The sequence below is a fragment of the Ylistrum balloti genome, unplaced genomic scaffold (genome assembly GCF_031769215.1).
Source record: "Ylistrum balloti isolate Yb309-2 unplaced genomic scaffold, AGI_CSIRO_Ybal_v1 Utg371274, whole genome shotgun sequence".
Lineage (NCBI taxonomy): Eukaryota > Metazoa > Mollusca > Bivalvia > Pectinida > Pectinidae > Ylistrum > Ylistrum balloti.
Window position 1 is genome coordinate 484,468 of NW_026782685.1, and position 26,361 is coordinate 510,828.

Sequence of the window (26,361 nt, forward strand, 5' to 3'; positions counted from 1 at the left end):
AAACAGAATCATAACGTATGATTGAAACACCATTAAAAGAGCCTTTTCCGAATTTTCATTTTACCGAGCCTTTGGTGAAGTAAAAATTGAAGAAATTACTGATCTTTGTTTTAATTTTTTAATCTTATATGCAACGAAAATGATTATAGGACCTTCTATTTGGTTTTTGTTTACTGAATGCATATCATTCACACGCATGTTTGAACAAAAATGAAAATAACTGTATATATATTCAAGAGTTTTCTGTTTTCTCACATTGTCTTTGATAATTTGTTTCTCGTTAAGACAACACTACCTATTTCTTTAACAGTATCTTGTTCCATTTAAAGCAGGATTGTATGGTCCTAGATTCCATCTGTTTCTCCTCTTATTTGCTATTTCTCATCCTTGAAACCTTGATCACTGAAGATAGTGATAACAAAATTAAGGTTATTATTTTTTTTAAAAATATTTACTCTCCATAAAGCCATAAAATTTATTTTCATGTTTTGCTGATGTATGTAGAGGTAATTTTTTTTTAATGAAAATTATATGCCACAAGCTAAGCCAACCAAGTCAAACCAAGCCAAGCATAACGTATATATGTATATAACACTATGTATGTTACAGGATGTTAAAAGTGACACATTAATGTGTTGCTGAATATACAACTTTATCCAGGACGGTACGAAGTCATCATGGTTCTCACCAAACCTGACACAGGTTGGTCCTGGGTAGTCATGACAGCAACATTTTGTATTTTAACCATCCATGGTTTTCTTGTTTATGGGTCTGGCATGGTACAGATAGCTCTGTTCGAAAGATTTCATGATAGTGTGGCCAAAACTTCATTAGCAGGATCTTTGTTAACGGGATTCTTATCTTGTTCAGGTAAGTATGGTAACGACAAAAATCTGATTTATTGATTAAAAATCAATTTCCATTGGAATTTAATTAGGAAAACCTGATTACGCTTATTACGATATTAAAAGATAAAAAGGTTTTAATATTTGTTTTAAGTATTTCCATAGTTGATAAAAGGAGTTATACCGGGTTGCAATCAGAACACACCTTGTTGAAACCATACCAAATTTTCCTTGATTGAAATTGATGACGTCAAATCTGTTAGATAATGTATAGAACTTGTCATTCTTTTGCGAACGAAATACTAAGACGTTGCTTCCTTTGTTTTTTTTAGGTATTTTAGACGGGGTGTTAATCAGACGATACAGTTGTCGACAGGTTGCCGTCAGCGGTGGAATTCTAATGGTTATCGGAATTTTCCTCAGTGCCTTCATGACGTCATTGAGCTGGATAATATTTACCTTTGGTGTTGTTGCAGGTATCTATAACATATCAACTGTTTTCAGTCTGTCACCGGAAAAGTTAAAGCGTATCAAACAGACAAAATCATTGTATTATAAGCATGTCATTGCATTCAGAAATTGTTATATCTGTGTAGTTTAAACTGTACTTAATTTCCTTATTGAGTATTTGTAATGACGACTGAGACATGTGGCTAGGGACAAGATGACTGTGAAACACTTGTGCTCTCTTGGCTGGGTCTTTGGGTAAGATGCCTTACCACATATGCTATACATAGCATGAGATGGAGCTCTTGTTCCATGCATGTTGTTTAGCTTCTACAAGGAAGCATCGCCTCAGAATTGATTTTTCTGTTGGAGGTTCGATAAACCCAGTACTTCAACCTCCACCTTGATGCCTAGATCTTTCGGAAAAGTCGTGCACTCGTTTAACTTTGAAGGGTCGTCATCTTATGTTTACTTTTTTCATGTTTTTCTTCCAATTTTTCGATATCTTATTTAAAAGATACAGTTTAATTAAATGCTTATATTTCTATATATAACATTTGTACATCTGACGTATTAAAGATAGTAGAGGATATCACATTTTCGAAGGAAAGGAAGAATGCCCCAGTAGTACACTTCTTATCAAATAAGATTCACAAGATGTGCATTTTTGGAGAAGCACGTTAACCTTCCACAACATCATGTCTTATTTTCGTTTGTTTTTTCAGTGGTTTCCCCTCCCCCTCCCTTTATTTATTATTTGCTCTCTTTTGTCAGTTTTCAGAAAAGTGAAATGACTTACAAGCTAGTGTTTTGTTACTACTTTCCTAAATATTGGTGTCTCCGATATTGTTTTATATATTTTTGTGGCTTTTAATCAATTTCTTTTTGTTTTTCAGGTTTTGGAGCTGGTATACAATATACATCCATGTACATTACCATTGGTTACAATTTTAAACGAAATATCAACCTTGCATTAGGCTTCGCTTTATCGGGTTGTGGTATTGGAACTTTCGTCTTTACTCCAGTATTCGCGTATATTATGACTGTTTATTCATTAGAAGGAATTTTCATATGTTTAGCAGGTTTATCGTTGCAAAGTATTGTTTTCAGTGTAATGATATTTCCTTCTAGTCTAGAAATGAAACATAAATCAAATTCTACAAATACACGCAAAGGAACAAACAGTCAAGATACAACTTCGTTTTGTGTGAATATGATAAAATTATTTAAAACAAGATCTTTTGTAGTCTTACTAATTAGCTTATATATTGCAAATTTTGGAACCTATATAGTCTACATACACTTGGCTAACTATACCACACACAAGGGAAGCACAGAAATGGAGGCCGCTTTACTTCTGTCTATAATAGGGTTGTGCTCCTGTGTATCAAGGATATTGGCCGGACTTGCTTGTAATTCGGAAGTCATTGAGGAACCAACACTTTTGTTTGGAACTTTGGGAGTAACTGGAGTTTTCACAGTCCTGCTGCCTCTTTACAGTCATACACTTGCAGGACAGATCGTTTTTGCCGTTGCCTTTGGACTATACGCTGGATGCTTGTACTCCATAATGAATGGTATAACGTTAAGGTTTTTGTCATTAAGTGACCTCGGTAGCGCGGTGGGAATCGAACTCGCCGTTATAGGAGTTGGTATAATGACTGGTCCTCCTGCTGTAGGTAAGTATAACGCATTCCGTATGTAGAATTTTTGGTTGAACTAGAATTTTACTCGTTGAAGATTTCAGCGTGGGCAAATATTGACCGAGACTAAAATTCAGATAGAAAATTAATTGCAGTAAACTAAAAGCATGTGAAAGGAGGATTGTGGTATAGAGGTATTACGTAATTATAATGATGGACATTTGAATTATTTATGCCTTCTTTACTTTTTGTTCCTCGAAAGCTTCATCATTTCGAAATCTTTTCGTAAAATACTCTTCTGTACGTTTTGTTGTGATAGATATCATCCAGGATTTTTAAACTACATTCTATACGCAAAACAGTGTAACCACTTAAAATAGTTAACATATAACCATCCTTCAAAATATATCATATTTAACAGAAATAAAGTTAATTGGTGCAAATAAAACATCTCTAGGTGCATTGTAAATTGAAACCCAGAACAACTATTTTATTGAATTATTTCTATTCTCTTGAACAAGCACTGCTTACATTGTTAGAATTTGTATTTATCTACCCGCAAATAATAAACCAATTTATTTTTAATTAATTAATCTCATCTTTAAATATCTTTCAAAGAATTTAATTCATGTTTAAACAAAATATGGGTATAACAGGTTTGTTTCACACACGCAAATGTCCCATTTATGGACCGAAATCTCATTTCAGTCTTGCCATACTTTCGCTTTTGAAGAGGAAAACAGTAACATGTAGTTCTCTTCTTTTTGTATTTAATTTTATCAGTTTAACTTAGACGGTGACGAAACAAAAATCATTATATTTTCTTTTTGCAGGCTATATTATGGACTCGACAGGAAACTATGACATTGGCATTGTCATAGCAGGTAAGTTCCTCAGTTTTGTATATATAACAACTCTATGTAAAGATCTGTTTATGCATAATCCTGTCCAAAATTTCCACATAACTATTTACTTTATTAGAAAGATATCACATTGATTGAGCTTTTGAGTGTTTATATGAAGTCTCTCATTTCATTTCTATTCCCATACTTTTGAGAGAGTATAACTGGAAAAAGACCTAACTTGCTATACATCACAACCTTCACCTTGAGGTGATCAAATGCGAGGTCCTGGTTAGCCTGTGAAGTCAGTTTCTCGCGTGCCATCTTAGGGAAGGCATTCGGAAAAAACATGAATATACCTTATTCATTTTAACTGCTTTTGACCTATAACGATAACTGACATCAGTTCCTTGCATGACCGGGTTCTTCTTTACTGCCCTCTATGGTATGTTCTTTTTCATCGTTTGCACTACTAGATTTGCTATTTATTTTAATGTTCTTTTATGTTCGACCTACTTTATAGATTAAAGTACGAGGTTCGTCTTTGTCATGGTTGAGTGCTTACATTTTCCCGTCAGAGAAAACTTTAGTATAAGTAGATTGTGATTAGTACCTGTCATATCTTTCGTCAGGTATTCCATACACAATGCACAGTTAAGATTGGTTGGTATTTTTATTTACATTTGGATAATTATAGTAATCATGAATCACGTCTCGTTTGTTCAATTCTAGGTTTGTGCATAATAGCAGGAGCCATTTTGACACTGATAGCAGAACTTTGTAATAATAAGAAAAAGAAAAGAGACGAGACTAAATGTGATGGCGAGTTTACAATATCACTGACCGAGGATGTATTGGAGAAACTGAAGGAGGAATGTGAACAATGATCCACAAATGATGAGTCGTTCTCAAATGAGGAATCTGACAAAATGCTAGAGGTATTTCGGAAGTGAAGTTATACTTCATTTATCGACAAAGCTAGAGGTATCTCAGTAGTGAATTTATACTTCATATAACGACAAAGCTAGAGGTATCTCGGTAATGAATTTATACTTCATATAACGACAAAGCTAGAGGTATCTCGGCAGTGAATTTATACTTCATATATCGCCAAGCTAGAGGTATCGCGGTAGTGAATTTATACATCATACATCGACAAAGCTAGAGGTATCACGGAAGTGAAATTTTAAACATCATATATGGACAAAGCCAGAGGTATCTTGAAAGTGAATTTATACTTCATATATTGACAAAGTCAGAGGTATCTCGGTAGTGAATTTATACTTTATATAACGACAAAGCCAGAGGTATCTCGGTAGTGAACTTATACTTCATATATCGACAAACCTAGAGGTATCTCGGTAGTGAATTTATATTTCATAAATCGACAAAGCCAGAGGTGTCTCGGTAGTGAACTTATACTTAATATATCGACAAAGCCAGAGGTATCTCGGTAGTGAATTTATATTTCATATATCGACAAAGCTAGAGGTATCTCGGTAGTGAATTTATACTCCATATAACGACAAAGGTAGAGGTATCCCGGTAGTGAATGTATATTTCATAAATCGACAAAGCTAGAGGTATCTCGGTAGTGAATGTATATTTCATAAATCGACAAAGGTAGAGGTATCCCGGTAGTGAATGTATATTTCATAAATCGACAAAGCTAGAGGTATCTCGGTAGTGAATGTATATTTCATAAATCGACAAAGCTACTGTGTTTGTATTGTGTAAGTTATTCTGGCCAAAATACCTAAAATCAAATTATACAACGCATATGACATTAAACAAATCACTGTAATAGGGACACTAGGTTATAATACTGTTTACAAATAATTGTTTATCAAAGAAAAATATGTGTGACATGACTTACCAGCTAACTAAACAAACATTTTTATCATCCACAACAACTAACGATATATAATTATACTGTAATTAATTGAAATACCATATAAGGAAATGTTTTCACTGCGTTAAAAAGGTTATTTAGATGTCAAGCGCGGTTTTTTAATTGTATTTAATAAAATAAAATGTACGATTAGTTCAGAATGTTGTATATTACATTTTATTGGCATATAGATTGAAGAAAAGGTAATAACGCATAACGTCACATTTTAAAGTGAAAATAGAAATAAAACCAGACCTGTATGTTTGTTTTTATATAGCCTATTTTCTCATTGCGCTTTATTACTTTTGATATTAAAAACAAGGAGGAAAATCGGAGACTAGTTCAGAAAAAAAGTTGTGTATAAGATGAAAATTTCAAAATGTAATATTTACATAGAAAAGCAATTAATTGAAATTTAAATCTAAAGAAGATTCCTTTGACTTTACTAGTCCGGAGTAGTAACAGTCAGTTTTTTTTTCATCTGTATTAAACTGGTTGATTTCCGGGTCCGTATTGTGATCACAGCCATTCACTTTCCGGAGATGTTATTTCAACTGAAAAAAATGTTACCTAAATATGAGGTTTCGCTAGTGGTATCACAATCTCACTCCTCGTCATCAAAGTCATAGGCATTGAAAATCACAGAAAATCATATAAATCTATAACACCAATACAACAATATGACAAACATTATTTCCATGGATGATATTTTAACATAAAAACTGACTTTATGTTATCTATGTGGTACTATTGTAAATCGCGCAGGTGTCTACAACCATGCGCCCTTATACAGCTGCACACAAATCACCAGAAAAATGCCAATGGAACGTCAAAATAAGTGGACGAAATAGATTCCCAACCATTAAACATTGGAATATAAACTAAGTCATTCGCATCTTTCATCGGAAACAACAAATATTTTATAAGAATTTATTTCGCCCTACATTGCCAGTATACGACTGTACGTATGTATAAATGTTCTTGTTTTAAATAACGCGATATACACACTTAGGAGTTATTTCCCTTCACACGTAAATCGTACGAGAAACTTGTGGAGGGAAAACAACACCAAGAAAGTACCAACATGTCAACATAATCACCAATCCAAACTCAAATTCAATAACACTAGGTCAATACACGAACAAAAGAAAGAACAGAGAACATTATACCAGGTGTTTCAGAAGAGTAAGAGCCTTTTGCTTCTTGGTCAACCGAAGTAAATAACGTCACGTTCTCTAATGAGAACAAGGTATACAACGGAACCAAAAGGCAAACTAACGAACATTAAACACATCCAGCTTCATATCGCATAAAGAAATAGAATATTTCTCAATCAGATCACTATGGCGACCATATACTTCCCTGCAATTTTCATCAACCAGTTATTTTAAAACACTGTATTACGAATTTGTCCGTCAGTTGACGGAAATCAAGATCGTGGGTAGAGGCCCTTGAATATCGAATCAACTGTGACATGTAAACACCATAAGTTTGGGATGTAGGGATATTGATATCCAGAAATGGAAAATTCACAATAGGGAAATTGAAATCATCTTGATAATCATACAACTTGATAAAAACTGTCCATGTTTATTTTGGTGTAGGAAAAAATCAAGACAAGTAGCCGAAATGGAAGAGCTTGTAGTGTCTTTGACCTCCAAATCAGACGGGTTTATGCGATGGACGTGGTAAATGAATATTTTGGCATTTATATTTAAAGACAAGACGTCGTCAATATATCTGAAATTAAAACGAGGTCATAATGACCTGTTTTGATGAGTTCTTCAATATATCAAGCCTCGTATGAAAACAAAAACAAGACTTCCCACAGAGGGGTCCATACCCATAGGTATGTCAATTGTTGGTGAGAAGATCTTATCACCGAAGTCGACGAATATCATATCAACCAGAGATAATCACGTTCATGAGTTCGCCCTTTTTCAAGCGTGAAATACGTACTAATAATGAAATACAAACAAATATTCGAAGCATGGTTATCACCATATAATCTATATTGTGTATCAAATACATACATATGCATTACGACTTATTTGAATTGAATACAATTTTCCCCTTTAGAAAGATGACAGAACGGAATTTAAAGTGATATCTACATATAGCATCTCAGCTAAACGTAATATAAATAAATCAGCAGCGTAATGGAAATGTTAATAAATGCTTGGTGAAAAAACTTTCTTGTAAAGTGTTCAATGGTTTGTATTTGAATATACAGAGAAAGCTGAGTTGTGAGATAGGGGAAAAATTATCGCTTGTCTGCCTTCGTCTTTCAAGTGAACAAGCTGTTCACTGTCAGAGTGAAAAAATCTAAAAAATAATTTACGTTGGAAGCACTAAGTTCATAAAAAAGCGAGCTTCGTCTATTGGTGACCGTAGCATCTGGCATGAACGTTCTTCTGTCCTCAATTTCCAATTTTAAAATGATTTAACGATCACATACATTGATTCTGTTAGATTATGGAACTTTTTTTCATATCAGCTATCCATTAACAACTTTGAATCTTTAATTTTGATATCTTATCTTCATAGTCAGGTAAGGGGTAAAGGGTCACCTACCCGACCACGTGGGTTTTCCCCGGGTACTCCAGTTTCCTCTCTAAAAAAGGCTCTTCGTGCACTTACATTTGGGTCAACAAGAGTGGTTAATATCAACCGATAGAACTCTCACCGTTTTATCTTAAAGATAGATTATATTATTACATACAAAATGTCGCATGCATGTAGTACAGTACATTGTAGTAGAAAATATACTCCCTTCAGATTAATCATTAAATGTTTTATAATTTATAAAAAAAAGTTTTTTCTTAGTTTCGAACATGTCTGGCTTCTTTTCTCTATAAAGATGTAAATCCACGTATATTTAACCAACACACATGAACATAAGATTATGATATTATATTAGAATGATTCCTATTTTTGTCTCAAACAAGAACATATTAAATGTTTTTGGAAGAGACCGAGGTTGGAATTTTTTCAAACAAAAAATACATTTATAAATAAAACAGAACTAGTTCTTTCTTTAATCTTGAAAACTTTAATTCCTCCTGAAATCCGCCAGTTTACGGCTATCATTAGCAAGTCGTACTAATTCATAAGAGGAATTAGTCACATGGCTAACCCGATTAACGACATACACTAAATTAAAATATTTCATTCCCAACTCATTTGTGTATCAGGGTTCGTTTTGATAATCATACAACTTATGATATGACTGTGTACATAATCTATGGCCGACATGTATAATGATTGTGGCCAGTTTTATTAATCTATTGATATGTGACAAGCGTTTTTGGCATTAATACGCTTCAACAGAATGGCGTTATGTTTGAAGTATAGAACGTTCGACTTGGATTGAACGAAAATATGATATATGTAACAAGAATAGTGAGGTTTATACCTCAATAGTGACAAAGTTCGCCATATTGTAAACCAAACTGTGCGGTCAAATATATAAACAAAGATGGCTGACATTTTCATGTTGGAGTGATTTTAACGGATGTAAAATCTGTTTGACGCGGCCATATCTATGACGTCACGATGGAACTAAAATGGATAATTAAACTTTGAACACTTAGTGAACTCTGGAAAATGTCTCAAGAAAACCAGTAATTATGATATCACCTATGGAGAAAGCACCAGTCTCTAAACGAAACAGTCAACACGGAATACACCCAGAGAGAATACCTCCACAAGGTATACCTTCAAACGGGATAACTGCACATGGGTTACCGTCAAACGGGATAACTGCACATGGTCTACCCTCAAACGGGATAACTCCACATGGTCTACCCTCAAACGGGATAACTCCACATGGTCTACCCTCAAACAGGATAACTACACAAGGGATAACCCCGAATGGGATAACTCCACAAAGTACATGTATACACCCCAACGGGTTTACTCCAAATAGTATACCACCAAACGGGAAACCTCTTCATGGGCTACCACGACACGGGAAACCTCTACAAGGTTCAACGGAACGAGATGGATTTCCGGTCCTGAGAAAAAGAAACGGATCTGGAAATCGAACGAAGGAAAATGACAAAATAACACATCGGCACGTATTTCATACCAATGACTCAATTCCTACACTCCGAGAGGTTGATGAAAACAGACCGGAAACTCCTATCGTCAGAACACGACGGGAGCGTTATCAACTGGCAATGGAAGGCAAAACCGGAAATGGACGTCCAATAGTACCACGTGATACACAAGATGTATATTCCTCAAATGGGATGTATAAGAGAATGTTAGCTTCGACTCCTTCAAATCCAGTCCGATCTGGAAAAAGCGGTAGTAGGTGTCCAACCCCAGTTCCCTTTGATCAGCCACTAACAAGACTCTGCTGGGACAACGGAGGTAGGTTAAATTGAAATATTATCCCTTCGTTACTCTAAAGATGTCTATTCGATGTGTCCTTTGAGTAATCCCATATGTCTGTCAGGATTTTCATCCCTTTGCGCAACAGCACAGGTATTCCTGTCTACCTCAGGTCACCTCTCCCCTTTGTGTACTATGCCTACCTCAATTCACCTCTTTCCTCTGTGTACTATGCCTGCCTCAAGTCACCTCTCTCCTTTGTGTACAATGCTTACCTAAAGTCACCCCTCTCCTTTGTGTACTACGCCTACCTCAAGTCACCTCTCCCCTTTGTGTACTATACCTACCTCAAGTCACTTCTCCCCTTTGTGTACTATGCCTACTTCAAGTCACCTCTCCCCTTTGTGTACTATGCCTATCTAGAGTCCTCGCTCTCCTTTGTGTACTATGCCTACCTCAGGTCACCTATCCCCTTCCTGTACTATGCCTTCCTGAAATTACCTCTCAATTCTGTTAAATTTGTCTACTTCAGATTACCTCTCCCCTCTGTATACTATGCCTACCTCTAGTCACCTCTCTCCTTTGTGTACTACGCCTACCTCAAGTCACCTCTCCCCTTTGTGTACTATGCCTACCTCAAGTCACCTCTCCCTTCTGTTACCTATGTCTACTTCAGGTTACCTCACTCCTCTGTATACTATGCCTACCTCAAGTCACCTCTATATTTTGTGTACTATGCCTACCTCAAGTCACCTCTCCCCTTTGTGTACTATGCCTATCTAGAGTCCTCACTCTCCTTTGTGTACTATGCCTACCTCAAGTCACCTATCCCCTTCCTGTACTATGCCTTCCTCAAATCACCTCTCCCTTCTGTTACCTATGTCCACTTCAGGTTACCTCACTCCTCTTTGTACTATGCCTACCTCACGTCACCTCTCCTTTTTGTGTACTATGCCTACCTCAAGTCACCTCTTCCCTCTGTATACTATGTCTACCTCAGGTCACGTTTCCTCTATATATACTGTATCTACCTCAGGTCACCTCTCCTCTTTATATACTGTGACTACCTCAGGTCACATCTCCTCTTTATATACTGTGTCTTCCTCCAGTCACCTCTCCCCTTTGTGTACTATGCCTACCTCAAGTCACCTCTCCCCTTTGTGTATTATGCCTATCTCAAGTCACCTCTCTCCTTTGTGTACTATGCCTACCTCAAGTCACCTCTTCACTTCCTGTATTATGCCTACCTCAAATCATCTCTCCACTTTGTGCACTATGCCTACCTCAAGTCACTTCTCTCCTTTGTGTACTATGCCTACCTCAAGTCACCTCTTCACTTCCTGTACTATGCCTACCTCAAGTCACCTCACCTCTTTGTGTACTATGCCTACCTCAAGTCACCACTCTCCTTTGTGCACTATGCCTACCTCAAGTCACCTATCTCTTTCCTGTATTATGCCTACCTCAAGTCACCTCTCCCTTCTGTTAACTATGTCTACTTCAGGTTACATCTCCCCTCTGGGTACTATGCCTACCACAAGTCACCTCTTAATTTCCTGTACTATGCCTACCTCAAATCACCTCTCTCCTTTATGTAATATATCTACCTCAAGTCACCTCTCCCCTTTGTGTAATATGCCTATCTAGAGTCATCTATCCCCTTCCTGTACTATGCCTTCCTGAAATCACCTCTTCTTCTGTTAAATTTGTCTACTTCAGATTACCTCTCCACTCTGTATACTATTCCTACCTCTAGTCACCTCTCTCCTTTGTGTACTATGCCTACCTCAAGTCACCTCTCCCCTTTGTGTACTATGCCTACCTCAAGTCATATCTCCCCTTTGTGTACTATGCCTACCTCAAGTCACCTCTCCCCCTTGTGTACTATGCCTACCTCAAGTCACCTATCCCCTTCCTGTACTATGCCTTCCTCAAATCACATCTCCCTTCTGTTAACTTTGTCTACCTCAAGTCACCTCTCTCCTTTGTGTACTATGCCTACCTCAAGTCAACTCTCCCCTTTGTGTATTCTGCCTACCTCAAGTCACCTCTCCCCTTTGTGTACTATGCCTACCTCAAGTCACAAGTCATCTCTCTCCTTTGTGTACTATGCCTACCTGAAGTCACCTCTCTCCTTTGTGTACTATGCCTGCCTCAGGTCTTTATATACTGTGACAACCTCAGGTCACGTTTCCTCTCTAAATACTGTGACTAGCTCAGGTCACGTTTCCTCTCTATATACTGTGAATACCTCAGGTCTCCTCTCCTCTTTATATACTGTGATCAGTGTGTCTACCTCTTGTATCTCTGACTACCTCTCTTTATATACTGTGACTACCTCAGGTCACCTCTCCTCTTTAGATACTGTGTCTACCTTAGGTCACCTCTCCTCTTTAGATAGTGTGTCTACCTCTGGTCATCTCTCCTCTTTAGATAGTGTGTCTACCTCTGGTCACCTCTCCTCTTTAGATACTGTGTCTACCTTAGGTCACCTCTCCTCTTTAGATACTGTGTCTACCTTAGGTCACCTCTCCTCTTTAGATACTGTGACTATTACAGGTCACTTCTATCCTCAATATGTTGAGAATGCCTCAGATCATCTCCCCTCCATTTATCACTGACGATAACTAAAACTTATTGCCAATATCTATCCTCCAAACAGCTGTGAGCACTTTGTAATCGACTCAATGAAAACTGAAATGATGGAAGTAGATCTGTGACATAAAAGCTCAACTAATAACTCCATAAAAAAGAAAAGAAAAAACAAAATCAAAGTCTGTATTAAACAGACGGACTTCTACTCGGGCGTGGCATGTAGTTATCAGAAGTATATTTCTCGACATAGCGTCATTAATACATGGTGTCGCTATAGCGTCATATCATGGTATTAAGACAAGGGCATATTACGCGAGAAACAGATTTGTTAGAATGTCCTAAAAACTTCAATGAATTGTAAGAGATGTTTCCCTTCTCAAATTAATTGTTGGTGTGCGTTATTGTGCATAATATCCCGAAACTATTTCAACATGAACCACAATAAAAACACATGGAAAGCTAATGTGTGTGATTATAATGTCTAAGCCGATTAAAGTTTGCATTATATATGGTTACTCTTCGGTGTTGGTTTAAAAATTAAATCTTAAGACAGATTAGTCCCAAAAACGTGACTGTCAAAGTATGGTCAGATTCAACTAAGCTCTTATTAGAAATATATATGTATATAGATATATTGACCATAACAATTATAAATGCTGCGTAACGATGTGGCCAATATCATTCAATATATCAACTAGATACATTTAATGTAGCTTATTTTTTATATTTACAATTAGATAAATAAAGAGTAAAATCGATAGCCATGTTGATCGAACTAGGCAGTACCAAAATCTGACATAGATTTTTAAAACACAGTTTAACCAGGCGAAGTAGAGGTCAGCTACTGGAGATCGAGGTCTGGCACTCAGGCGTTTGACAAGGGAATGGAAATATCATTTCAATAAATTTGATTTTACCACTGTATCTACAATTATCATTGATCAATAACTTTGTAAATGTATGCCTTACCCAATCAGGCGATTCCCCACGTTAATTACAATGTACAATAAAAAAACGAAGTGTTACCCGTAAAAATAAAGATTTCTATATCTCGACGCATCCCAATTTATGTTCATGGCTTTACAGTTTATGTATATATCAAAACAATAATTATTCCCCGTTTTTGAAGAGTAAATGTTTTTTTTAATAATTCATGTTGATTTTAATCTTATTGAAACCAGATATATGTATACGATTTAATAAGATTAAGTTTCTACAAATGTTTCCCTTGTACAAAGCCTGTGTCGCGCCTATTGTTAGACGGCTGGACTGTTACTTAAATCGTAATTACTTTCCATATCCATTTGATGAATTAAAATTATAACTTACACCTGTTGACAGAATGGGCTTTACTTGAATTATGCTGCACGAAGTTTTCTGTGAGAAAAAAATCATGTAATTGTGAAACCGCTGCTTGAAGCAGGGATAATTTGTTTCTTCATGTCGGGCAAAAATGGCGGATTAGATGATGTCGAGAGATGCCCTACAGGAAAATTGCTTTTGGCACAAGTTATATGGAACGTCCTAGTTCCCCTACAAATTTAAGGCGGAGTGTTTCAAGGCATAATATTTCAAGACAAAGTGTTTCAAGAAAAACTGTACCACGACCCAATATCTCTAGACAGAACTCTACACGACCATCGGTGTCTCGACAAAATGTGTCCAGGAAAAGTAAACGTATGAGTGATTCTTAATGCATTCTATATATTGTATTTAGTGTATTACTAATTAAGTGTCTTCAATGCATTTCATACATCTTCATTGTTAACACTACAGCAGAATCGGTTCTGCTTTATATTGTCTTTCACATTGCTCTCTAGAAACATGTTCACGACTCTTTCTTATATAATATAATCGATAGCGTCTGCTGTGCTTGTTTATCATTCTATTTGTCTCCTTTATTGTTGTTAAAGCCGAGGTTGTAGGAAAACGAAATACTGATAAATAATATGATGTATCAGGTTTTGTTTAATAAGCTGAGTTTTCTAGTATCTTAATTAAACACACGTTTTAAATAGTTGTTTAGTTTACATATCGTCGATACGTGTATCAGCTTGCATAGTCAACTAAATTATACATTCTCGTACGTCTCCAACGGATTTACCTCATTCACAGTAAATAGTATGACGTATAGCTAGAATAACAAAATGATGATTTAAAAAACCAAGCTAACAAAAAACAAATACCACAACAACAATTACCAAACAAACAAACAAACAAACAAAATCAATCAAGCAAAACCAAAAACAGTTCTCTAAACACGGTCATGTTCGCCTTTCTTTCTAACAAAGCACGTCATCTTTGGGGTGTTTCAATCTACGTTTGGATTTCCCCCCCTTTTTTACCGATATAAAACACAAACAAACATGTCAGTCGTTCAAGAAATGAGAGTTTCTCTGTTTCTATATTGCAGGTAACAAGGACCTCGACACTGAGGACGAAGATGACAGCAACTACCCATACAACCCTTCAAAGATACCATTTACACCTCGGAATCAAGTCACTAATCCGCTCTTCCGAAATTTAAAGCATATAAATGACGTCACTGTGGCGGACATTGAGGACATCCACGATTTTGAGAAAAGCACCGAACATTTAAACTTGACTCAGAAAGTTCTCAATTCCTACTTTCGGAAGAAAATGGATTGTACACAGAGAATAGTGAAGTGGTTGGTGGATTGTGAGGAAAAATCAAACACGTCTTCACTTCCGGCTCATTTACCAAATATATTATATAGAAACACTAGTGCACATGCTCGCCATGAATGAAACGTAAGCGTTTGTGTGATATGATTGATGCCTGTAATGGTGCGCGCGTGCTTGCATTTTACATGTGTTGCAAACAATACCAATTCAAACAATATGTTTTTGTTTTGTTAAATATCACACGATAAAATCATAAATATTGGTTTGATAAATGCATGATGTACATTGAAAAAATGACCCATAACTGTTCTTACAAAGCTTGATTCTTTTTGCTGGTGTTTTCATTGCTTCATAAAAGCATGCTTATGACCGCGGACTGTTTCGTAAAAAACTTGATACCCCCCTCCCCCTTTTTTTCATGTAGAAGTATGGCTATCATTTTATGCTTGTGGATAACACAAGTGTGATCTCATAGAAATGTCGTAGTGCAAAGTGTACTTCTGTATACGATTCACACGCGTACGACTTCTTGTTGAAAGATAAATATGTACCTTTGTATCATCAAACGGTTATACTATTTTTAGGGGCCGCGATTGCTTATGGCTTAAGATGTCTGACCTTCTTTGTCACTTGCCCTCCACCTCTGGGTCGTGGGCGTGAGGCCTATATGGAGCAGATACCAGATTACTGGCCGAAGGTGCGGGATCTCCGGCTTTCCTCCACCCAAATCTGGCACGTCCTTAAATGGTCATGTCTATTTATAGAATATCGACATATCTACTGTACCTTGATATCAATTAGACATTCGGCTTGTAAACTATGATGGTTTGAAATATCCTGGGCCTTTTAAATGTCAACATCTTAAGTGACTCTTACAGTTACAAGACACCTGCCTTCCACCAAAGGAAATAACTTACTTTTTAATATTTACACACATCTTACTGGTGATTTGTATCCGTTGAATTATCTGTTAATAATTAAAATTAAATCTCTATTCATTAATAAGTAAATTATTTGTTTGCGTTTTGTTATATGCATCAACATATTGTTTAAAATGTCCAGTGTCACATTGAAGCATAATCAGCTGGAAAGAGCTGTATCTGTTATAAAGAAAATTACACAGAAGAGGTCAATACTCGTTGTTGTTGTCATGTGATATTTCTTCGCGTCTTCGAAAAACAATCTAAGTACAAAGCAAATTGACAAAACCTCGACAAAGAGAAAAAACTGAAACCTCGACAAGCTCAAAAGGAGATATCAATAGAGAACCTACCAAAGCGACATAACCCACAGTCCAGCATAGTGCCTGATGATAGGTGACAGTTCGTACCGATACAACTGGTAATGATGTAATATTTGGCGGGATTCTGTGTACGCCCAAGTGCCTCTCGATACCAATATCCCGAATCTCTCCGATTTCGATCACATCTCCAAACCTACAGAATTGTTGGAGAGTGATTTCTAACTATTGAACCTAAAGAGTAATTTGTCACGTCTGAACCAACAGAGATCATTGACGAGTAATTTGTCACGTGTGAACCAACAGGGATCATTGACGAGTAATTTGTCACGTGTGAACCAACAGAGATCATTGACGAGTAATTTGTCACGTGTGAACCAACAGGGATCATTGTCGAGTAATTTGTCACGTGTGAACCAACAGAGATCATTGACGAGTAATTTGTCACGTGTGAACCAACAGAGATCATTGACGAGTAATTTGTCACGTGTGAACCAGCAGAGATCATTGACGAGTAATTTGTTACGTCTGAACTAACAGAGATCATTGTCGAGTAATTTCTAACGTGTCCGGACCTAAAGAGACTGTTGAAGAGTAATTTGTCAAGTCTGAACCAACTGAGATTAAAGGTTAGTACTTTCTATTGTCTCTGAACCTAGAGACTCCATTGGTGTGTCATGTATCGCGTCTCTGAACTAACAGAGATAAATGGCTAGTACTTTCTAATGTCTCTGAACCAACAGAGGTTAATGGCTAGTACTTTCTATTGTCTCTGAACCTAGAGACTCCATTGGTGTGTCATGTATCGCGTCTCTGAACTAACAAAGATAAATGGCTTGTACTTTCTAATGTCTCTGAACCAACAGAGGTTAATGGCCAATACGTCTCTGAACCTACAGACCCCATTGGTGAGTATTTACGCACGAACGTACAATGACTATTTGCGAGCAATATCTAACATCGCTGAACCGACAGACCTCCTTGTTGAGAATTTTTGCACATCTCTTAAATTACAGACTATTTGCGATTGATTTCGCACGTCTATGAACCTACATTGGGGCAGAGATAATGTTGCACGTTTCAAGATTCCGAACACATTGAAACCATTCGCATCTAAGTTTGCACGTCGTTGAACCCAACAAGATAAATTTTTCATTATTTGTGTCTCTGAACCAACCTTACGTTTCACGTTTCCGAAACTATATAGCGACAATTGGTAACTATCACGTCCCTGAGTGATTTCTGCATGCACTTTTTCTCAATTCACAGTGACCATTGCTGTGTATTTGCCAACACCCACGGTCCTACATATATCATGAGCGAAATTTTGATGAGGATTCTGGACCTATATATAGGGATAAGTGACGAGTAATTTTCTGAAGTCTTTGAACTTAAAATGACCATCTACAGATAGTATTTGACGTCTCTAGACTTTTGATGTTCCCTGACCCACAAAGACAATTAAAGAGTAATTTGATTATGCTCGGAACTAAAATTATCATGCACGCGTCCCTTGATTCGAAAGGTGAAATCAAGAGTAATTTATTTTCGGACGTCCCCGAACTGGCAAAATGACCAAGCACACATCCCATGTCCTACTATTAAAGAGTAATTTTTGACGTCCCAGAATCTTTCTAGCCATGTTTCAAATAAAAAAGAAGTAAATTGTAACCAATGTCTATTTGTATCAAAATCAATATATAGAATATATCACAATACGTGTAACTGGTCATACACAAACTTATTTTTCATAATAAGTTTTTTTTAAAGTTCTCTATTAATTGATCATGACGATAAAGCTTTTGTAAAAGGGGTATTACGATTATCGATTTGTTTTCAAATAATAAAAAGAGGTTTTCTCAGTTTAAAATCTTTTCAACTGTCTCCAAACTAATCCTCTGAGATAATGAAAACGTACTTTTCAGCACCTCTCCTCTGCCATGCAAGTTTGTTATTAATTGATTTAAAATCTTTTGCTGGCTGAGTTTTACGATAATTAATTTGGTCTGACAATCATATCGATAATAAATTGGAAGTGATTATATCCATGATAAATATTGATTGATCAAGATATAGGAGGACATCCTGATGACCTCATGCCCCGCGAACCTTAAACTCATAAACAGAGGCGAACGATTACCTGCTGATAAGGATCAAACCTAACACCAATTTATAGAGAAACATTAATCAAATAGAAAATCGCCTTCGATCAATCAATACGAAACACTATCAGCTTCGTTCGTGTTAGCGCTTTTCGTACATCGTCTCAAAAAAATTGTGTGAATTCAAAATGAGTTCTTAAGAAGAAAATGAGGAGAAACAATGACACATTATGAAAATGTCATTCATTTTACGATATAAAAAATGTTTCAATTGTTTGCTTGCAAACCTTGTTAAGCTTGATATGCGGTCAGCACTTGTGTCTCCCTTATTGACATACAATGGACAGTAAATCTGAGTTCATCCTTGCTTGACTATGTACTTGTGTCATATAGACTTAGGGCCCGACATGACAAGGCGTTTTATGAAGTCTATTCTTAGCTCCATCCGAGACAAAACATAGCCGATCTTAAGGGAAATTATCCATTTAGACATTGATAAGACAGCGGAGACTTGGTAATATATACGTCTTACATAGGCTAATACACTGTAGCGTGTAATTATATGTTGTTTAGACAATAGACGGCTTTGCGTAATTCTGAAATTTATAGTCAACTCATTGTTGTTTTGTAGTGGTGAGGTACTTGTACGCGTGAATGATTACAGTCAGCACGAGGGTTGATGATAGATGAATTGGAATTAAGATAATACATACTTTAATGTAGTGACTTGCATGATAAGTGTCAATGAATATCATTACATTACTCGTGTACTGACCTCCAATTGTCAAAATTAGGACTTTAGCAAGTCTAATGGAATTCTTAATTTGCCCAATTAATGACGGATGTTTTTATGAAGGAATACACAGTCGATTCAAATCCCTGTGATTGCAAATTTTTGAAGAATATGAACGTCTGCAATACATGTTTAGTCAACCCTTCAACGTTTACAGAAAAACTGACCAGAGAATAGAGTAATCTATAGCAAGATGACACCTCTGTAATAAACACTACCATCCGGGGACAGTGTAAGGTGGGGTATCCTTCAGGAGACCTCTGTTTGATTGACGGAACGTTATGCAAAAGATCCGTATTATTTAGAGCAAATTGGGTAATGTCTCATCACCACGGCAACAAAGGACGATTTTTGTCTCGGCTTTCTTGCTTGGGGATACAGCCATATCACGGATCTTTGTCCGAGTTTGAAATATCCACTGCAGTACTGACTGAGCCGTCATGCCTTTTGTGGTGTTAGAACGTACCGCACGTTACGACAGTAAAAGAGTTTGTCTTAGAGAGTTGAGTAACTTGTCACTGCAGTGATCATGACGTACAGAAATATTGTCGTGTTGCCATGCTATTTCGGATTTTTCAATGCTGGTCTTTGTGAATTTGCCATGGAATTTGTAGGAATGTGATATGACTTCAATTTTTTTTAACGCGGTTTTATGGTAATGCGCAATATTTATCTATTTATAAATAATAATGTATGCTTTTTTTTACCTGCTTCAAACAATTAATGGTTTTCGAAGACTATTTGGTATAGCATTGTTAAAGTACACGTATGTAGTATGTTGTTCGTATGTTGTTTGTATGTCCATTGAACAGTTATGATCACCTTAATGCAAAATTTCATTGTCGTACATGCAGTCTAATTCACTTAAGATTATGAGTCTGCTGGTGGCTATTTCACTTAACATTATGAGTGAGCTGGTGACTAATTCATTTAACATTGTGATTAAGCTGGTGGCTATTTCACTTTACATTATGAGTGCGCTGGTGACTAATTCATTTTTCAACATTGTGAGTAAGCTGGTGGCTATTTCACTTTATATTATGAGTGAGTCTGACCATGGTGTCCTCACCAGGGATACGCTATTGGTGGCCCTCAAGTTCTCATGTGTTTTCGGCTGTATGGAATTTAAAACTTTCGGTAACTTAGCACCTCCAATCACAACTGTTGTCAATTACTCACTAAATGTCCTTATCTGAGCCAAATTGACCGCGACCAATTTTTGTCAAGCTGACATGATGTTTACTTTTGTAGCTCCAACACCTTGTTACGTTGTCACAAGTTGTTTTTCCTGCTAGAAGTAGTAGCTTTATCGGGAAATAAAAAGCAAAAATTGGAAATAGCTGTAATGTTTGCAAACGGCTTCCATGAAATATGATTCATATTATATAAAAAAATATCGCTAGTAACCTGCTTAAACAGACTGCGCAAACAAATGACACATCCTTGAGTAACTTAGTTAACAACAGAAACATAAAATCGTAATTAAGCAGTAACTCGTTTGTGTATTGCATTCACACTCTGTATATGTACAGTATACAACAGTGTTCTTGAGAACCACTACTCGCACTCGATGGCTGCCAAAGTGGATCGGAAAACTTTAAAAGCTATATTTGTGTTTGACCAACACACCAATTACACACGTTTCCTGTTCTGTAATCTTCAATAATGTTTGAGATGATCAAATTTGCATCAAAATTCAAACGGAAACATGAAAACGATACCAATTGGAGTGTTGAATTAATGCTCCTGTAACACTAGTATTGGCCGAAATTCCGGAAAGCGTATAAGGTTTTGTTGACATTATCGTTTTAGCGTTGTTTGGCAATTATTTACTTTGCTCCTCTCACTTATGTCCAGGATTCCCGTATCAGTTTCTCTGGACCAATATTTAAATAGAACCGAGGGATCCGTTCAGACGCCACATGTAGGGATGTCCGTTCGCAGATGATTAGCAGGTTACTTCGTCAGCAGTGTGTTGTGTGATGTTGTTCTCTGTTCTGTAGGAATTTCCATCGTTCTGTTGTTTTCATTCTGTGCATGAAAAACGGATAACGTATCATTTTTGTATGGAGACTGATCCAGGACAGAACATAGACAAACGTAAATAATTCTGTGAAGTTAACACGCATCTTAACACGTGAAATAATAATTTTTGGAAGTATTTTCGACAATATCAGTGAATTTATATTTCCGGAAGAACTTGTGATATATGTAAGCCAGACGAATCTTAGTTCCGACTCAATTATGTAAAACAATTGTGCATGATACTCATGATACGTGACCATTTCTACGAGTGAGAAGTCGTTTTCCTATAACTTCAAAAAAAGACTTCATGGGAAAATAACAGTAACGTTTTAGCGATGTTTCTGTACACCTTTTGTGCACATGACGAAGTTTGTGTCGCCTCATATCTCTCGTTTTAATGTATACACTAAAACATTTGTGAAATATACACTTGGTGTAATTTTCTGTTTGCTCTGAAATTCGAAGTGCTGTTTTTCATGTTGGAAAATATACAACAACTTAGCAACTGGAACACCAGTAATTCTATCCGAACTCACAACAAAATAAATCGTGCCGTGAAACAAAGAAATGTCTTGCGGCAAATGATAACGTATATTGCCAAAAACTCTGAATGCAGTATGGACATGGAGATAGAAGACTAGAGTGTGAATGTAAAGACATGGCTAAAAGCAACGTCATATGAACTATCAAACATGCCATTTATTTTAGTAGATGTAAAATAGGAAAAGAAAGACGAGCTCCAAAACTTCTCTGTCTCAACAAATCGACATTGCAGCGGGAAGTTGACTCAGTCAGGAAGACAATTAACGTATGTAGTGATTGGTTTTCAAATTTAGATCCTTAAAAACTCTACTCTTCAATCATCACTTAAACAAGGAATCTTGAAAGTACGAAGCCATGTTTACATTGGTGATCGTTTAATCATGAATGGAACAACAACTGCAAGCATTGACCTTATTCCACTGGAAATATCTCCATATGGGGTTTACATTCCGGACTACTTCAATATGGACTATGCACTTCCGGTTTACGGTTACATCACACCTGCACTTTCTATCGTTGTCACGGTAACCAATATCCTTTTCGTCACCGTTTTTGTCAGGAGCGGTATGAAGTCGCCCACTCACATCTTACTACGGTTTATGGCGATATCAGACACATTGACCGTGGTCATCCCAACCCCTTGTTTTATCTACATCTATCTCCTCAGGAATTATGAGGAGTTCTTAGTCTATGACCTTTGTAAGGTTTGGGATCTTTTCACAAACTTTATCCCTGCAATCACTCATGCAGCGTCTATATGGCTGACTGTTGTTTTGGCATTTCAGAGATTTTTATGCGTGTGTTTCCCATTAAATGTTAAAATCTGGTTCAATGCGAAAAGAACATATATCACCATTGCAGCAACATATGTTCTCGCGATATGTTCTAACATCTCGCGATTTCTCGAAAAGGATGTAATTCCTGTAAAGTTAATCTCGAAATTAAAACCAGGAACAATAATGGAGGGATGTGTTTATAAGTATAACGACTGGATGATTGAATCCGGTATAGATTATCTCAAAATCTACTATTGGCTAAGGGCATTGCTTGTTCAGCTAGCGCCGTGCATCACTATGGCAATATTTAATGGAGTCGTACTGTATAAAATTAAAGTTGCTGAAAGACGGAGGATGACCTTAAGATCTGGAATGACGACCATGCGAAGAACTTCCGTTCAAGAATCACGTGAGAGTCGAGTGACAACGCTGTTGGTCTGTTTCATCGTCTTGAGTGTTCTGATTGTAGAAATACCAGTGGCTATATTTCTAATACTCTACGCATGTGCATTGTCGCTTGAAGTAACTATCATTCCCAATGATCAGATTGAACCACTAAGCATTATGTCGAATTTGTTAGTACTAGCGTCATATCCGCTTCATTTTGCTTTGTACTCGTGCATGAGCACTCACTTCCGTTCAACCTTGTGCAAGCTACTAAGACCACGATGCTTATCGACAAAGGGTAAATTTGAAGTTAAAGACGGTCGCAATCGAAACGTCTCTGAGAATGAATCCATTGATACTCACATGTAGATAACGCTTATGATTATGTAAAGATTCTTTATACACAACCAGGAATTTTAATATGTGACGTTTCGGTGACCAGTACGATCCGTACGCTGTCACCTTCCTCAGACAAATGACCAGTAAAGCATGTACACAAATGTGTGATATGTGTACGAGTTGTCGTGGAATAGCGTCGATTTCGGACATGCTGAAAAGTGCCGAAATGACTGTTAGCGAATAGTAAAACCATTCGGCTACGCTTATTTTATTACTTGGTCATAGATGTGCGAGAGTCTATGAGCCCCCTCATCTCGGTTCAGAACTGCCCCGCTGCGGCGTATCCAGATGGCTTCTTTGATCTGTCGCTTCAGAAGATGGTTCTCCCTTTCGAGCACCTTTGAGTTTTCCCAGTCAATCACATGGTTTTCCTGCATGGCATGGTCAGTGATTGCCGATTTGTTTATCTGGGACTCCGACTGCTTTCTCTCTGATCGGGTGAACTTCTTTTCCTCTTGGCTTTCGGTGTCTTTCCGGTGCTCCCCAAGGCGAACCCCGAATCGCCTTCCAGTCTCTCCAATATATGACGCGTCACAGTTTTTGCACCCGATCTTGTATATGCATTCTGCGACATTCTCTTTGGTTATCTTATCCTTAGGGTGGACTAGGATATTTCGAAGCGTCTTGTGGGGCTTCATGGCTGTTGCTATGCCATGGTTGCGGTATATCCTTTGGAGTGTTTCAGATATACCCTTTATATATGGAAACGTCACATATTAAAATTCCTGGTTGTGTATAAAGAATCTTTACATAATCCTTACTTTCCAACCTGACGAAAATGTTCAGTATTAGATAACGCTTATGGTTTGACAGGGAAGTAGACAAGGCGTATTATATCCTTATAGAATTAAACATGGAGACAAAAAACAAGAATTTCTAACATCATGCTACTGTACATTAGGACTGTGTTTACATTCGAACTTCAATCTAAGTGTAAGTGACTTTGCGCCTTTCTGGATGGAAGTGTGCTGCTGGAAATTCCGGAGATGCCAGAAGCTACTCTGCTAAGACATGATAAATTTGTATGTAAATATTATTCGATGTGTTCGCTGCCAGCTTTTTCACTATATTCACATTGCTGTTGCCATGTTTCCTTAATTTTGAACTACTCGATCTTCATAAGTGATTTGTATATAGTGATGGCTTATTTTGTGCTATTTGGTCGCGTTGTGATATTATCTTTCTTGTATTCAAGAAATGTTTTCGTACTGTATTCCTAAATGACGTAGCTCATTCCGAAATAAATCTCAGTTATAAACCTGTTAAGTGATCATTTCAAATGACAATAACAGCCTAGTTACAAAAAGAGTTGTTTTCAACTGCGGTCAAAATCAGGGACGATCGCATTCACGGCTATAAATGTAGCGCCATGCTGCCGATCATATAAATGACCGTAGCTCCATGGCCCCCTATTCCTCAAAGCTTGGTTAGAGTTAACCAAATAGATATTGGAAAATATCAATCTTTCAAAATTGGAAACATTCTTCATTATTTCACATGTGTAGATTTGCTGAGGCAGGTCAGATTGTCATATTTTGAGTGTTATTTTCGCTTTGAAAGTCCTTGGTTTTTCAGTGGCACCAAATCAAAATTTCCATTAACTACTGTTAACTCTAACAACGCTACCAGTGTAAATTGTCCAATGGAAAACGTATACATGTAGATTTTATTCCAAGGAAAAGATATTAATTTCAATTGTTGTAAGTACGTTACCGCTTCGTGGCGTCAGAGACTATATTAGACAAAGGATGTTCCTGCTTTAGTTTCAATTTCACATAAGATTGGCTACATGCGTCACGAATTTAATCTTAGATAGTTGATATGAAAAATTCTCAGACGTCTCCACTTTCTTGCAGACTAAGTACACTATGTACGAAACTTAGGAAATCGGAAGTACCAACATCGTAAATATTACGTTGGAATAGTGGGAAATTTCTTAATAACCCAGGCTTATACGATTTAAAGGCAACTTGGAATCTTAGTGTTCTCATATTGAAAGTAAAAAATAGGGTGGCCTGTTTAACAAAGAATGTCTATGGTTTGTATGTGTACATTGTGAATCTATATGCACGTCCTATTTCTTCCTATCTTTTATTATGACGGCGGTATAATGAAACATATTTCACTTTCATTTTTTTGTATTCTCTATATGGTCTTACTAACATAATTCATATTTACCGCGGTCTACCGCGGAGGATTACAGATAGATCAGGTCTGTGCACACATCCACATACTTGACCAAACACATTTTGTGGAATTGTCTTGTGTAAACCAAAGCAATTCAAAACAATATAATTGAAATGAAAATATTTCAAATATCTCGCAAAAATAAAAAATGATCTTATTTTAGAACTCTTTTCTGTTCTCTTCTTGTACGTGACAACTTTTCCCGCCAACGGTCGGACTGTTTCGTCGGTGCGAATTTTTTTTAATCGCGTAAAGAAAACAAATAATCAAAATATGAATATAATATATATGTTTTTTTTTATTTTTGTTTTGTTTTTGTATCATTACCTGTAGATCTGTTACTTAGTGCGTGTAACCTCCACTGAACGACGTTTATTGGGCATACATAATAATAATAATAATAAAGATAATTTCAAATTGCCGACTAAAGATTTTTGTTGTTGCTTATTGTTATCGTTCTAATTATTGGTGTGTATTTTGAAGATAAAACATTGATGTGAAGTGTCCAAAATGTGAATATTGTATTGCATTGCTCTCTACCATCCTGTAGTATTTATATCATCATTTACGAAAATCTATTATTAAAATATACACCCGCTCAAAAGTTAAGCACCGCCAGATTTTTTGGACAGGGTTGAAAAGACCATAACTGAGAATCAATA

At 36.7% G+C, this 26,361-nt stretch overlaps 4 protein-coding genes across 4 annotated transcripts; 3 read left to right on the plus strand and 1 right to left on the minus strand.

Annotated features, from left to right (window-relative positions):
* Positions 1-677: 677 nt before the first annotated feature.
* Positions 678-4,664, plus strand: LOC132561758 (monocarboxylate transporter 13-like). The gene is made up of 5 exons (XM_060226459.1): positions 678-870; positions 1,178-1,321; positions 2,189-2,971; positions 3,769-3,819; positions 4,510-4,664. The coding sequence occupies exons 1-5, from the start codon at positions 678-680 to the stop codon at positions 4,662-4,664; spliced, it is 1,326 nt and encodes a 441-aa protein (XP_060082442.1).
* Positions 4,665-9,297: 4,633 nt separating this feature from the next.
* LOC132561739 (SR-related and CTD-associated factor 4-like) lies at positions 9,298-15,370 on the plus strand. The gene is made up of 2 exons (XM_060226440.1): positions 9,298-10,045; positions 15,015-15,370. The coding sequence occupies exons 1-2, from the start codon at positions 9,298-9,300 to the stop codon at positions 15,368-15,370; spliced, it is 1,104 nt and encodes a 367-aa protein (XP_060082423.1).
* Positions 15,371-22,330: 6,960 nt separating this feature from the next.
* Positions 22,331-23,482, plus strand: LOC132561749 (sex peptide receptor-like). Its single transcript, XM_060226450.1, has one exon. It carries the CDS (start codon positions 22,331-22,333, stop codon positions 23,480-23,482), a length of 1,152 nt encoding a protein of 383 aa, XP_060082433.1.
* Positions 23,483-23,715: 233 nt separating this feature from the next.
* On the minus strand, positions 23,716-24,150 carry LOC132561750 (uncharacterized). The gene has a single exon (XM_060226451.1). It carries the CDS (start codon positions 24,148-24,150, stop codon positions 23,716-23,718), a length of 435 nt encoding a protein of 144 aa, XP_060082434.1.
* Between the last annotated feature and the right edge of the window lie 2,211 nt (positions 24,151-26,361).